At 40.0% G+C, this 16,446-nt stretch overlaps 1 protein-coding gene across 6 annotated transcripts in view; it reads left to right on the forward strand.

Moving 5' to 3' along the window:
• The window catches only part of ELOVL6 (ELOVL fatty acid elongase 6), a 112,555-nt gene extending 96,559 nt beyond the window's left edge, over nucleotides 1-15,996 (forward strand). For all 6 annotated transcript variants that reach the window (XM_089778046.1, XM_006119277.5, XM_006119276.5 and 3 more), the window contains 2 exons: nucleotides 3,353-3,504; nucleotides 9,713-15,996. In XM_089778046.1, coding sequence (XP_089634172.1) covers nucleotides 3,353-3,504; nucleotides 9,713-10,137 — 577 coding nt within the window. In that variant the 3' untranslated portion in view covers nucleotides 10,138-15,996. The remainder of the gene's footprint in view (nucleotides 1-3,352; nucleotides 3,505-9,712) is intronic.
• The last annotated feature ends 450 nt before the right edge of the window (nucleotides 15,997-16,446 follow it).

Consider the following 16,446-nt stretch of genomic DNA (forward strand, 5'->3'; position numbering starts at 1 on the left):
TGCATTTTATTTTAATGTCATCAACTGCTTCCATGCCGACATTAGATTGCTTGGCACTGCGCATCCAAGACATACTCGATCTGATCCAACTAAACACTGCTTTCTCACCCAACTCCTAAATGAAAGAACAGTAACACAGCCATCCCGGTTAACCTGTGGAGTTGTTCATTACTACAGGAAATCAACAGTTCAAATAGCTGAGACTATGCTGTCTTCTTGGGACTGAAAAAAGGAAAGCATAATATGAGTTAGCAATACTGACAAGCTAGAAGAATCGGAGATACAGCCAGGAGCACTCAGTTTCAATATAGCTGTTTTAAGGATGCACTTGGCTGTCTCTGCTAAAGTTAAAGGGTCGGCCCCAGGAAGCTATGAGAAAAGCATGTTGGGAAAAAGTTTATACAAGAAAGCAATCTTACACAGAAGAGAGATCATGCGGTCCAGGTAGATGCTGAGGATGGAGATGTTTTTGGTCTGTGCTTACATAGCACCTAACACAATGTGATCCTGGCCCATGAGTGGGGATCATGAGAGCTATTGCAATACAAATGATGCTATCACCTTTGTATCACACAATGAACCTTGTTCATCTAATGAAGTGGGTTTTACCCCGAAAGCTCATGATTCTCTCTCTACATATATTGTTGTTAGTCTCTAAACTGCCACAGAACTACTCGTTGTTTCAGAAGAACAGGTTAACTTGTATGTTAATAACACATGTAGTTATAGATACTAAAATAGAATACCCAAACCTCATGCTTCAAGACGTAAGATGATCGGCAGGCACCAGGAAGCAACATTTCCCTCCATTTAGAGTAGAACTTAAGAGCCCAGTACTTGATACTCCACAGGAAGATAAAATCCATTGTACTGTGTGGCACAGTGTTCTTGTGAAATGTTGTCTAGGGTGGTGAGGGTGGGGATGGTGTTTTGCTGGCCTGCAATGATCAATATACAGCATGCCTGTTAATGGTGTAGGTCTGGCAATCCAGAGGCTTTACACACATGATATAAAGATCTACAGTAATAGAATTCACAGATTATAATGGTCCCTTCTGGCCTTAAAATCATCTAGCCTGACCTGTGTAACACAGGTCATAAAAATTCAACTAGAAATTTTTCCCTTGACCCCATAACTTCTGTTTGAGCTCAAGCATATCTCAGGCAAGCTCCAGTCATGATTTAAAGCCTGAAAGTGATGGAGAATCCACCAGGACTCTAAGTGGGCTGTCCCAATGGATGATTACCCACTCTGTTAAAATGCGCATCTCATTTCCTCTTTTTTTTGCATGTGTGATGATTATGTATTGCGTATATGCATACATTTCAACAGTCAAAGCCATCACGCCACCCCTCTTCCTGTCATGTGCGTGTCCATGATAGGGAACCAGGCGGTGAGTGGCAGACATGGGCCAGGCAGTGAATGCGGAGCAGTGATGGGTCACAGTGATGCGGGACAGTGGAGGATGTGATGGGCGTAGTAACATAGCGGTGATGGGGGCACAGTGATATAAGGCTGTGATGGAGAAGGTAATGGAGGGCAGTGGTGGGGGGTTGAAGTATTGGAGAAAATGCTCCCGTGCAGTGAAGGGGCACCGAGCTGGAGAGAACCAATGGAGTTGATGATGTGCAACAGCGATGGGAGCAGAATCACAAACCAGTGATTGGGCACCGTGGTGTAAGACTCTGGTAATGGGCACAGTGATGGAAGAGGCAATCCAGGGCATGGTGATGTGAGGTAGAAAGTGGGGCTGTGATGCAGGACAGTTAAGCTGAGAAATGATGGGGCATGGTGCTGTGGGACAACAGAGGACCTGAAGAATGCAGAGAGATGATGCAAGGCAGCGATGGTGCACAACAGCGTGAGGTAGCATTGGCTGAGGTCATTCAAGGCATCCATGAAGAACAGCAGAGTGGGGCAGCATTGGCCACGGTGGTGCGGGGCAGCATTGGCTGTGGTAGTGCGGGGCAGCATTGGCCATGGTAGTGCGGGGCAGCGTTGGCCATCGTGGTGTGGGGAAGCATTGGCCGCGGAGGTGCGGGGCAGCATTGGCCACAGTGGTGCGGGGTAGTGGTGGGGCTCAGTGATCCAGTGTGATTAATTCTGCATTTCTGAGCGTTCAGATGGTGAACAGCCTGAACTTTCTTCAGGCTGCTTGTGTTATTTAGGGTTCCTCAAAGGCTGACTTGAGAAACATCAGTGAGCCACTCAGTAAACCAGCAAGCATGAGTGTTCTTGTAACTTAGCAAGTGAGGCAAGTCTCCTTACCAGGCCCAGGCTGTGCTACTGCTGCAGGGTGAGAAAGAAGCCTTTGAGTCTCTCCACATTCGGTTTTCAAGCTGGAGTGTAATGCACCCGTGGTTTACCCACGGAATGGCCTTTGATCCTTGTGGTTACTGAGCCAACAGCTAGAGACTGGAAAGTGGACACCTGCTAGCTACTAGATGATGGTACAGAGGGTGTTGCTGTAGCGAAACTGTCTCAGCAGTGCCACCTGTACTTGTAATCTGAAACCATCTTCTCAGTGAATGACACTCATTAATGCCATACTGTACATTCTAAAGTAGCTCATTTACAGAACACAACGTAGCTTTCTGTCCAGACAGATTGAAGGAAAGGAGGGTGATTTGTGAGTCTCATGAAATGAATTCATCTAGTTTCTCCGTGTCGGATCCTCTGTTAGCAATGACTTAAAAGCAAACAGTGAGCCAGGTGGTGTATGACACACAAAATGAAGCCAGCCAGAGCATCTATCAAAAGAGTTCATAAGCTTAAGCTCCTCTCTTAAAGCAGGTTCTCCTCTGAGGTCTGTGGCATTCTGGCTGGAGTAGAGGATTCTGCCTGCATGAAATTCCTTGCAGGATTGGGGCCTAGAGAACAAACAGAACACACTGAAAAACCCAGAGGAGGGAGTTTATAACAATAAAATATTCCAGCTGCTGTTAAACTCACCACTTGTGGGTAGTGAAGATTCCCAGCTAGCAGATCGAAAGTCTGTATACTGCACACACTCAGAGCTATTGCACATTCCCAGATACTCTTGATACCTGAAATAGCATTTCCCTAGGACTGAAAGAAGGGAGCTGACATGACTGTAGCAGAATGCCACTGGTAGCTTTATTTTAGTCCGATAAAAAAGCAGATATTCTCCACTTACTCTGTACATTCAGAGTCACTTCTTAAAGGCAGTGAAGTTACTCCAGCTCTGCACATGAATCAACATGAATATTTGGCCCCAAACAGCTAATAATTAAGAACACTGCTGGGTTTTTACTATAATGATTTGAAGTGATTAAATTTAGGTATTGAGTAACTACTGAATGTTCTTTATTTTTTCTCTCTATTCTGAAGTATATTTGGTGCTGTCCGAACTGGTGCTTACATGCTGTACATTCTGATGACCAAAGGCCTGAAGCAGTCAGTGTGTGACCAGAGTTTTTACAATGGACCTGTCAGCAAATTCTGGGCTTATGCCTTTGTACTAAGCAAAGCACCTGAATTAGGTGAGTACCTGCTCTCCTTTTTTTTTTTTTTTTTTTTTTTTGGCCTACTGTGCACATTTTGGGCAAAAGAGTTTTTGCAAAAAAACGTGCAAGACCATTCAGTGCTGCTGAAAACTTCTTTTTGGGCTTGTAAATAAAAAAGCCAACCCACCCCCCATATTTCTCAGTTGCTAACTTTTAAGCCCAATTATGCTAAGATTAGAGCAGTTTAAAGTTGTCCAAGATGATTCACAAGCCCCTCAGGCCATGTCACCTTAGTTTTTAGCAGTTTTGATTTAGTTTAGGTAAACTATGGCTTTTGCTTAGTGCACTCATGCCCTGGAGCTAACCCATGGCATTTAGCCATAGCTACGAGCTGGGGACATTTTAGAACCAAATGAAGCCCACACATTGTTCCCCTCCTGTAGCTCTCCGGTACCCTGGGGATGGTACAGCCTGTTCCTTCCTGGCGCACAATTCCTCCATGGGTCATTGTGGAGGTTAAGTAGGCTCATGGCCCTGTTCCTCCTAGCCCCCTCTCTGGAGCTCTTGGGGCAATGGACAGAGCAGTCTCGGTGCTCCCTCAAACTCAGGGCACCTTATTTCTCTTTGACTTTTTGGAGCGTATGAAAAGAAGCTGAGAGACCTTTTGTGCCTTTGTTTTCCCCACTTTATTTGTACATCTGTGCTAGGGTTAGGGACAACCTATTAGCAGTTCATAGTAGAAGCGGGAGTTACCTAGTGTTATCTGCTCCCTTCTCCTGCTGATTAAGCATAACATTCATGCTGAGGCAATCTCCTCTCCCTCAGGAGGTGACTGGAAGTGTCAAATAAGCCCACATTGTATTGTTTTTTATGTATCTCTTCATAGGGATCCTTGTTTCTCCTATCACCTTATCTAGAGATAAATAAACCTTTATCTAATGAACAACAAATGGTGTATTAGCACTTTATAGACTTAACAAAACATGTAGATGGTATCATGAGCTTTCGTGGGCACAACCCACTTCTTCAGATGACCGGAGTCAAACTCATCTGAAGAAGTGGGCTGTGCCCACGAAAGCTCATGATTCCATCTACATGTTTTGTTAATCTATAAAGTGCTACCAAACCATATGTAGTTTTTTTAAGTTTATCCTGTACAGACTAACTTGACTACCCCCTGAAGCTTTATTTAATGGTTGTACCAGCCAGGGCACTGGAAACTTCATTTCTTCGCGTTCATGATCATAGACTCAGGCCTTCTGCAAATTAGTTTGGCCGTGTCCCCTATTTCTAAATTTAGCACTTGTTAAACTCACTAAACTGCTACTGACCAGGGCTGGATGTCTGCCACTGTGCTAACAACCACGATGTCTTAATTGTAATTGAACTACAGTCAACATACAGATACACTTAAGGCCTGATTCATCCTCTGATATGAACTTTTCACCAGTAAAATAGCATTGACATCAGTGGAATTATACTTCACTTATATCAGCAGAATCAAGTCCATAGGCCTGATGCAATTTGTTCAGAATAAAAAAAGTTTAACAGGAATTATCAGAATGTGCAGCCAGAAAAGGTTATCCAGGCTGAAGTATAAGGAGAAGGTTCTATATAGCCATGTGGAAGTACCCAAAAGCCACCTAGAATCACTAAGAATTGGGAGTGGGGAAGGGACTCAAGAAGTACCCACTGGAAATAGAAATTATTTTAGGTCCAGGTACCTGGGGCTATTGAACTTTGTGCAGCTGGTGGCTCAGGAACACCCCCTACATATTGGTCTCCAGGTCAAGAAAATCTGATGTAACCCATTGTTCAGCATCCTCCCCCTCTCTCCCATTCTTGCCTACAGCAGAGATGAATCTCTTAGAGCTGTCAGCTAAGGTCCTTAACCTCAGGCTGCTAAGATTCTCGGTTTAGCTCTGGAGTTCACAGGTTCAGTAGCTAAGAATAAATATACTGACTGTATCAAGTGTCAAGGGAAAGTTGCAGCCTTAGGTTTATCACTGTACTTTGACTGATTACATGAGGACAAGTCCTGGACCAGTACCCAATCTAGTATGAGACACTGGATTCCTCCCTAACCTTATCTCCCATATATAACCATGTACAAAAAATTCACTTTCAGAGTGAACAGGATGCCCCATGTCAGAAACTGTGAGTGATTACAGATAAACATTAGGGCTGTGTCTAGACTGGCAAGTTTTTCCGCAAAATCATTTGATTTTGCGGAAAAACTTGCCAGCTGTCTACACTGGCCACTTGAATTTCCACAAGAACACTGACGATCTCATGTAAGATCGTCAGTGTTCTTGCGGAAATACTGTGCTGCTCCTGTTCGGGCAAAAGCCCTCTTGCGCAAATCATTTGCGCAAGAGGGCCAGTGTAAACAGCACAGTACTGTTTTCTGCAAAAAAGCCCCGATCGCGAAAATGGCGATCAGGGCTTTTTTGCGGGAAACCGCGTCTAGATTGGCCACGGACGCTTTTCCGCAAAAAGTGCTTTTGCAGAAAAGCATCCTGCCAATCTAGACGTGCTTTTCCAAAAATGCTTTTAATGGAAAAGTTTTCCGTTAAAAGCATTTTCGGAAAATCATGCCAGTGTAGACGTAGCCTAGTAGAGTGATCTGCAGTGTCACTCAGCATCAGCCTTACTGTATGCAAATCTGAAAGCTACACACAATGACATCCAGCTGGAACATCTGGAAGCAAGAGGCTTCAGGTCTCATTCTGCCTCCGTTCTGTTTTATTTGTCCTTTGTGTCTGTACACAGTCTTCCCCCCACTCTCCAAATACACCAGAACCCTAGCTGGCAGTTTGCTTAATATTGTAGTTCTTCTGCCCACCCTCGGATGCATCCTGCATCTTGGAATAGATTTTGTAAATGGTTTTTCTCTGCCACAGTTTTTGCAAGGTGGCTATAAAGTACATACTTAGTAGAAACAACAAGTAGTCGTTAGTCTCTAAGGTGCCACAAGGCTGTTCACTGTTTTCACAGTTATAGACTAACACAGATACCCCTCTGAGACCTTTTATACTTGGTAAAGTATGTTTAGTATGCAGCCTGTATGTTTGTGTCTCACAGGACCTCTCAGTATGAAAGAGAATGATCTTAATGAAAAGTAAGAGACTTTCAGCAGCCCTCCTGTGTTCACTTTTGAGGGTGCAGGTTACTGAAACCTCACAGAGCTGCCCAATTCACTAAATACAGATGAAAAACAAACCTATTCTGGCAGTTTAACAGCAAAACTCAGTTCAGTGGATTTTAGATAAGCAATTTTTCAGCCCGAGAAGGAGACACTGCCCCCTTCTTGCTGTTTCAAACTTTTTGGTTTCTTACTGTTTGAATTACATCAGAATCCACTTTGCATCTGGTTTTATTAAAATCGGAAACTATCTGCTAATAGTCTAGGTTCTAACAAATGTGACTCAGCATTCCTACAGTCAATGAAGCAAACCATGTGCCCAACTGCAGCCTTCATATGTAAGGCATAGATTCAGTTGCCCCCATCACTAATGTTTATCATTTTGATTTTCCAAAGACATACGTGCATAAGAACACACTTTGTTTTCAAACCTGACACTTTCTCCACTATTAATCACAGTCTATAATAAAAGTGTACATTTATGAATAAAATAATTAAGATGAGTGTGGGGGGTGGCAAACAGCGGGAAGAGAAAGAAACAATAAGGCTTTGTCTACACTGCAGGGTTTTGCGCAAAAAGCTTTTTGCAGAAGAGATCTTCCACAAAAACTTCTTGCACAAAAGCATATCTACACCTCAAAAGTGCATCGCAAAAGTGATGTGCTTTTGCGCAAGAGAGTGTCCACACTGCATGGATGCTCTTGCACAAGAAAGCTCTGATTGCCACTATCAGAATGGCCATCAGAGCACCTGTGATTTTTCTGATAGGCTCTTTTTACGCAAGAAATCCTTGCGGAGCATCCACATGTGCCTTTTTGCTCAAGAGCTGTAGCGCAAAAAGAAGTTATTTCTCATGGGGATAGGAATAACTCTACCGGCAAAAGCTCTCTGTCCTGTCAATTTACTGTATTTTTTTTTTTTTGCACAAAAATGCGCTTAAGTTGTGGACGCTCCGTCAGTTTTTGCGCAAAAACCTTGTAGTTTAGACATAGCCTAAGTGGAAAGACTACAACATATTTTTGCAGCAGTACCATGAGAATTTGGAAAAAGGGATTTGAGATATTTCAGAATTACCCCATTTTATCTCTAAAACCAGGAAGTATCCACACTTGCACCCCATCCCCCCACCTCACCTCCCACCAGTGGTACAAATTGTAGCTGGTTCAGCTACAACTTGCACAAGTATCAACTATTCAGATACATATTCAAACTGTTTGAACTGGTGGAGCCCAATGTTGTCATACTAGTCATTCAATCTAAAATAACTTCAGTGCCATTAATGGAGCTCATTACATAGATATATGTGACTGAGAACAGAATTTATTGACCTTAGTCTTAAAAAATGAGTTGAACCTCTCATGACAGCAGGCCCTTCCTTCCAATGTTTGGTACTTCTGGCTCCAGATTGGCTAGAAACAGACCACAGACTTTCTGTGATTTTCACTACTGAGTACATTTAGTCAAGCCACAAGCAGACAGTACAGAAATGTGTGAAAATGAAAACCCTAAAAATTCCCAGAAATTTTCCCCAAAACCTCAGACCTCTTTGGGTAGGAGCTCTGAGTTAAGTTTCAGTGAAAGCTGCAACCAAGATTCTCAAATATAGGTAGTGATTTGGCTGCCTCAGGTTTTTGAGGCATCTTAAATTGACCTTATTTACAGAAATTGCTGAGCACAAGCCCCTGAAGTCCAGTCCTATAGCAGGTGTCCCAAGTTGGACAGTCAAAAAAAAAATGAGGCATGCAAAATCACTAATTATTTTGAAATTCTTGACTGTACTCATTATTTTATGCTATATCCCACCCTCACTCCCCAGCCACTACAGTCCTTTTAATAATAAAGTAATAGCAGTTACGTCCAAAAAATCCTCTTTGCATGGATGGAAAAACCTAAGGCCTTTAGCATGTAGACTTACTTTCTTTTGTAAATGACCTTTGTGCAGACCAACTGTGTGAGATTTGACAATAATTTGTTCAAGTCATAATATTCTTTATATAAATTCCGAAGTTGTGTACATTTAACCATTTTTTTTATATTTACAGAATCAGACCTTGATTACAAAATTTTTTTTAGACTAGTCGCTCCTGTTCACATTTATATTAACACTCAGAACCACAGGGGTCTAGATATTTATTGGTGAGAACACAATGGCACAAACTCTTCCCTCAGTCACCCAGGATTGTCACTGCCAGGTGTAAATTCTCATGGCCTGATTCTGTAATCCCACTGGACAACACACACAGGGGAGGATAGGTCCCATAAGGAATCATCTTCAATTTGTCACATATGCCAGGATAAAGTGATACAAAGTCTTTGTGCTCTTTGATTGAAATATTCAAATTTTGGGGGGAGGGTTGTCTAAATTTGGACACCTACATCCATATTTAGGCACCTAGTTCAAAAAAGGCTAAGTTGCTACCATTCTCATTGACATTACTGTGAGCAGGGGTTAGAAATCAGACACTTTAATCCGTGTGCCTAAATATATGATCAGGACCTAATTTTAGGCACATGGGTTTGAAAATATTGACTTGAATATTTGTGCTTATAATCTCCAGAACAGCACATAGTCAGTCTTCACTTACTATAGTTAGGTTTTGGTTTGTTAAATATGATTTCCTGGTGTCTGTTAAATACCACTGTTTCCTGCCGTTGCACTGGACAAATGGACATTGCTTGTGTTCAAAACATAAAAGCACGAGTCAAAAATACAGTCCTTATGAGATACCACCAGATATTACCTCCTGAGCAGAGAATGTTTCTAAATTAAGTGATGGGCATTTTGAAAGAGCAGTTGCCCATATCACAAAGATTGGATCCTATGTGTTTTTTCAGACCTCAACTTTTGGTTCCACATCATTAAGATAAAGGGACCTGGGTAACACCTGACTCTGGGCATGAATATAGAAGTAGCTTCTAAACTCCAATAAAGCCTTGAGTATAGGGGTGGTTGGAGCTGAGTTTTTCATCAGTGCCCCAAAATGCTATAATCTAAATAATGTCCCACCATTTTCAAAGGAAAAGATGTGACAGAAACACAAGAATTACAAAGTAGTTTGATTCGCTTCTGATACCTCCCTCCCATCTTCTCTCTTACAGGAGATACAATATTCATTATTCTTAGGAAACAGAAGCTCATCTTCCTGCACTGGTACCACCACATTACGGTGCTGCTTTATTCTTGGTACTCTTACAAGGACATGGTGGCTGGCGGTGGCTGGTTTATGACCATGAACTATGGAGTGCACGCTGTTATGTACTCTTACTACGCCTTGCGGGCTGCTGGCTTCCGAGTCTCACGCAAGTTTGCCATGTTCATCACCTTATCACAGATCACTCAGATGTTGATTGGTTGTGTAGTTAATTACCTGGTCTTCTCCTGGATGCAACAGGGGCAGTGCCACTCCCATGTTCAGAACATCATCTGGTCTTCTCTCATGTACCTCAGCTATTTCGTGTTATTCTGCCATTTCTTCTTTGAGGCCTACATCGGCAAAACCAGAAAAGCAAGGAAGGCTGATTAGTGGTATAAAACAAGACAGAAGCCATAGCTCAGGGTCATCAAGAAAAACAAAAGAAAAACAAACAAAACAAAATGGCACAAGGAAACATGAATGGTGCAGCTAAACCTCGGCAGCTTAGGGACAGCTAGGTTGGTTTAAACCAGTAAGTTTATGATCCTATCATGGTGAGGACTCACTGAATTCTACTCCATCTCTGACGACTGCTGAGGAAAGACATCTTCCTTCTTGTACCTGTCAGCTCTGAAAAAGGAAGGAAAATAACATTTTGCAGGGGAGAAATAAGCCTTGTGCTTCCCCAAAGATGGAAGAAAGACCTTTATAAAAAAATTATTTCTATATCCTTTCTAATCTTTTTTTCTGCATTCAATTTGAACAAAACAAAGCAGAGAGCAGACAAACTATTTGTGTCTATGATACCAGTACAGTTACAAAATTAAAAACTTTATCCTAAAGGGTTGACCTGTTTAGCCCAAATGTGAAAAACGAATGGTTATCTTGAATGTTTGTTATGGAAAGTCATTGAACTAGTGAATGGAGTTGATAAAAGATTGATTTCTCCACTCTGTGATATGCTGTGCATGCAGATTTGGGATGCAACATCTATGCTTTCAGCAGGCAGAGAGGAGCAGTAATTTTTCAAGATTTAAATTTGATGAGATACATATCATATCTCAGAGAGTGCTTTTTCCAAGTGCATTTTCCAATCAAAGTCAAGGAATTTCTGCAGCAGAATAAGGCAGAGGGTTAAATCAATCTCTGTTACATTGCCTGGAGCTAACAACAGAGTAATGGGTGTGGAGGATGAGAACCCCCTAATATTTTTTAACAATTATCTGTGAGTCTCAAATTAATCAGCAGTATTACAGCAGCTGAAGTAAATGAAAGTGGGGAAGAATCAAAAGAAAATTTAGACAGCTAGAGACAGACACTCTATCTACAGAATAGGGCCCTGTGGTACAGCACATATTTTATATTTTTGTGAACTTAAGAAAAAGGTATCTGCAACCGTAATAGCATTCGGCAGGACTGTATGTGACATTGGCTAACACTGTGTTTCTGCATTTGCTTCATGAGCAGTGCAAAGAAGTTTAAAGTGCCCTCCTCTGGTCATGTGGAGATACTACAACAAAACTTACTTGGAATAGTTTTTCTTGAGACTTCTATAGAAATATTATTCTAATGAAATCATTTTGCTGCAACAGCTTAACTATAATGTCCAGGGAGAATTATCCTTAATTGAGAACAATCTGCTTTGTAGCATCCTACTGACCACTTAAGAAGACATCCTGTTCTCAAGTCAGCTACAGATAGGAGAAAAGATATTTCACTCTGCACCTGAAAGGCAGTTAGTTGATAAGAGCCATATTCTTTCAAAGAAAAGTAGATTGCGTTATCTGTAATTTTTCAGTCCTTACAAAGCCAAATAAAATATGTACAAGTTCCTAGTATTTAAAAAAAGCAAGTATGTAAACTTGATGTTAAATGTGTTAATGTAGTATTCTAAATTGTAATCAGTTTGGTAGTTGAACTAAACAATTAGAAGAACTAGATGAACAGAATATGTTCTGCATAGAATATACACAACTAGACCCATACACACATTATGTGACTTGTCAACAAGAAGAAAGTCCAGTGGAAGAGAATCACATTTTCTGGCTAATGCAAAAGATTGTCATTATCTTTTTTGCTTTAATTTGAGATTGTACAGTACAAAGTATTATTATTATTATTATTATTTTGGCTTTAATTGTGCTGACATTCATAAAACAGAGCTGCTTAATATTCTATGAGAGATGACAAGGGCTTTAAGTGTCTCTATGTGAAGAAGAACAAAAAATAAAGTTACATTCCGTATTATGTGAATGCTCTTAAAAGAATCAGAAAGTCCTTGGGGGCCTAACCATAACCATAACAAGCAGAAAAACAAGTTTACATGTGTATTATTTGCATTAGTGATGTTCTGGCCTTATATTATGGTACACAACCAACAGCAAAATGTGATATTCAGTAATGAAGATGACGTGAGCTTAACTTAAAGAACTACTGTATAACTGGAATTATTAGACAAAGCCAATTAAATGTGCAAATGGTGGTATTTCACAGCTTTGGAAGTAGAGAACGATAATCCACAATGAGCTGTTTTCTCCTACTTAATTTTTAGCCTGGCTTAAAGGTAGCAGTAACCGAACAAAAGGAAAATAATTAAGGATGGAAAAGGCAAAATTAAACTTAAATTCAGTCAGAACAGAAGCATCAGTTACAAGCCAATGATTGTGCCATTCCAATGTTCAATTCTTTCTGTGGTCTCTAATCACTTTCTATGCAGACTGAAATGAGGTTATGGAAGTAAACCCACATGTCTTTTGAAATTACGGGTGAAATCCTGACCCCAATGAAAACAATGGGAGTTTTGCCACTGACTTGAATGAAGCTAACATATTTACCTTATAATGCCACTTCTTTCGTCTGCGTAATGAGGAAAATACATTCATTTTAATTTCTTTTATGTTTATGGAAAGGCTCAGTAAACATTACAAATAAGAAGCTAGATCATAGGTATGTAAAGTATTGTGAGTTGATCTCAGTGGTTTAACAGAGGGAAAATAATGCAATAGTTTTTTTTTAAACAATTATTTCTTTGCAGTATTTTCCAAAAATATTTATGCATTGTGTTTAATCTGTCAACAAATGATACTGCATTTAAACATATAGAGCCAGATTGAAATCTTGGGAATTTTGCCATTGACTTAGACAAAATCAGAATTTCACTCCACCGTGGAGTACATTTATACAGCAAATACAATTACGAGTATATCATGGGTAGACATATCTATGTTAAGTAGATTAAAGTTAGCATGGATAACAGTAGTAAAGGACTACCATGGATGTGTTAGCAAGGACTTCAGCATGAGCTAGTAATCCAAGTACATACTGAAGTCCCCTCAGTCAATGGGAACTCAGCTAGCGAGTAAAGTTTTCATGAAAATAAATGGGACTGTTTACATAAGACCTACTTATTAATGGAGTGCAGGATCGGAATCATATTTGGCAGCATGTCTGAGTAAATTGATAGCTTTACTGAAAATTGAACTGTCATTTACTTTATCTGATGCCATGCCATGGACTCATTTACTTATGCCCTATTTAAATTGCAGTACAGTACAACAGAATTTTTACTGATGAAGTTTTAATGGATTCAAATGTGATATTCTCAATTCCTTTAAATTAGATTTAGTCCAAATACAAAAATCTTTGTTTTTCTATTTTTATTTAAAAAAAAACACACATCCCATTCCAGCCCCTGTCATTTAACCCAATAACATACAGGCGCAGTTTCAGTCCTGGTGTAATTCTACTGACGTTTATACAGTATTGCCAATCCAATCTGTTTGAAATGTACGAGTCAGGCCCTAAAAATGGTGATTTAAAAGGTGTTAGGTTTTTTTTTTTTTCTCTTCAGCATTTTGAGCCTCATAGGCTCACAGTTTCAACGTCTGCTCTACAAACATGAAGGCTTATATTTTGTCAATGAAAGCTTAAGATTTTATTGTCACATGACTCCAGTCACATGATTCTGGGAGCTCAGATTGTATGAAAAACACCAAGTATTGTAGACCTAGGATAAAATCATGACAGTTGTCAGGACAAGTTTATGGCATTCATTTCGACTTCTGAAATCAAGGAAGTTTAACCAATTATAAATTCAGCCCTCTGGGGCCAAATTCTGTTCTGATTTATATAGGTATAAATCCAGTATAATTTCACTGGAGGTAGTGGAGTTACTCTAAATTTACACTCATGCAGCTAAGAGCAGAATTTGGATCTTGCTAAGCAGTGATATTATGTGGTGACTATTTAAAGAAAATATTTTCAGCTGGCTGATAAAATATCAGAAAGTAGTTTAAGTTTGAACTCTCTTTCAGTTATGTCTGTGGGAAAATAACCCATGTGTACAAACATTTGTACAACAGAGTCACAAATGATTTTGTGTTCAATCTCTCAGATGGCACATAAGGATTCTAATCTGGGTGCAAAGGAGAACTACATGGTGTCCACCAGCAGAATGCCACAGTAAACTAACAACCATATTTACGTACAAAATAAGGATATAGTCATGTCAATGGAATACACTCAACAAGCAACCTGAGTAGATGAAATCATGGATTAGGGTGTATGTTATGGGAGATACTACAAGGCAATCCTGTCCTGTTTCCAAGAGATTGTAGTTACTGATAAAAACTATTTACTAATCAGAGTGCAGGTTAGTGTTACAATTAAGACATCAGATGTGAGAGTTTAGAATGTGGATTAGCACCTTTTCTAGAAATGAGTCTAATGTAAAGGCGTTGTATGCTATACCGCTTATACTACTGCGGCTGGTGGAAAACGCTTCAGTGAAATAGTTTGTCCCTATGCATTTTGTGGAGTATTTAATAGTACAATGGCTCCCTGGTCCCTCTCAAGTGTTTTGACAATTTCAGAATTGTTCTGTGGTTTATTTTTAGCTGGTAATCCTCATGATTTGATTTCAGTACGTTTCTTCTCTCTTATAAAGTGAACTCTTGGGAAAACGTGTTAGTTGACAAACAAGTGAGCGAAATTCTTGGTTTTTGATGATCAGTTTTATGTAACAGACTATGTAAGACACAAATGATTGTGACAATGAAAACAGCAGCCTTTCTGAACAGGTGCCAGATACAGTATATTAGCACAGTGTGATGTAGCAAAACAAGTTTGCTTTCTGTTTTGCTGTTTGCTTTCTGTCCTGTACTTCAGAACCACATATAATAGTCTAATATATCTGTCCTGTACTTCAGAACCACGTATAATAGTCTAATATAGTTATATACAGGTATACCTTCTGTATAGTAATAAACTGGCTTTGATGGAGGAAGTAATTTGAACAGATGATGATGAACTCCTACATTGGTGTGATGTCTCTTTCTCCTCCAGGGCCTGATTCGAAGCCCACTGAAGTGGATGGAAAGATATCCATGAACTTCTCTAGATTTTGGTTCCAGGCTTTAAAGTCCAGTCCAACAAGGTGATTAAAGATCCAAATCCTGCTAAGTTCAATGGGTGTTGAGGTTACTCCACACCTCACAGGCCCTAGAGACACTTAAGTCATTAATCCTGAGCCACATTACCCTTCGTAAATGAACTGTAGAAATTATGAGGAGAAATCTTCAATAATTTTCTGTTTTTTTATTTCTGCACATCTTAGGTTCATTTAAAGACAAAAAGATCCCAGTCCTGCAACTGGACCTATGCCTACCTGGAACCAGTTGCAGGATCAGTGCCTTGGTCCAGGGTTTGTTTGTTGTTCTTTTAATATGGAAGCCAAAACCACCGTGGAGGTTTCAAAATAACCAGCTAAGCCAACACACTTTAGATAAGCTTTGACAGTGAGTTCTGCAGGTTGGGAGGTAATGGGCCTTTCCTAAAACTTCAGTATCTGAGTGGAATGCTGCATTTAGCCCAGTCGATGTGTTTCAGTCGTTCCTATTGGACACAGAAGTATTCCTCTTACACAATGAGAAGTCCTTCTTCTTCCTAATCTGAGCAGCTTTTAATCGGCCCATCTGCCTAAAAACAAACCCACCCGCCCTGCAGCTCGGATTAACTTTTCTGCTTTCTCAAAATCCATTATACCTTTCAGGCTTCTTGGAGTATTACAGCTCAAGCTAGATTGCTATTCAGATAAGATTAAATGTGTACAATAACTAGGAAAGCGTAATAAGAGAAATATCTTTATTTTGCCATTTTCAAATGGATATTTCACTACATAAAAGGAATTTTATTTTTATTTTGGGGGATATTGATATTCAAAATAAAATGTTAACTTTTGGTTCAAATAAATTATTTTTCTGTGTTTTATTTTCTTATATTACCTCTTGGGGTAATAACTCTATCATTTGTGGTTATAGGGCCACTGAGGCAATTCTTTGGCCATCAAACTATAGTCTTCCTATTGTATCTTTCACTTCATACCCCGCTCCTTGCTATGATGTTTGTACACACACACGTCTCTTTAGTCTTTCTGAATATGTGTACATTTTAGATGCACATAAAAGGAATTTTTATTGGTAACGGATTTTTAAAGGATCATAGTTTTAACTTCAAAAAAGCGCTATCCATAATTTTTATATTACACTCCAGGCCAGATTTAAGGGCAAGAGACCCAGGCAACAGTGTGGGATGTCAGGCTTCTGGAGGGTTGACCTCAGGGTGCTATTTTTGTTGCTACAGGTTGAAACTCTCTAGTCTGGCACTCTCTAGTCCGGCAATATTAAAATTAAAGAATTTTAA

The sequence above is a fragment of the Pelodiscus sinensis genome, chromosome 4, assembly GCF_052426305.1.
Source record: "Pelodiscus sinensis isolate ZL-2025 chromosome 4, ASM5242630v1, whole genome shotgun sequence".
NCBI classification, from domain to species: Eukaryota; Metazoa; Chordata; order Testudines; family Trionychidae; genus Pelodiscus; species Pelodiscus sinensis.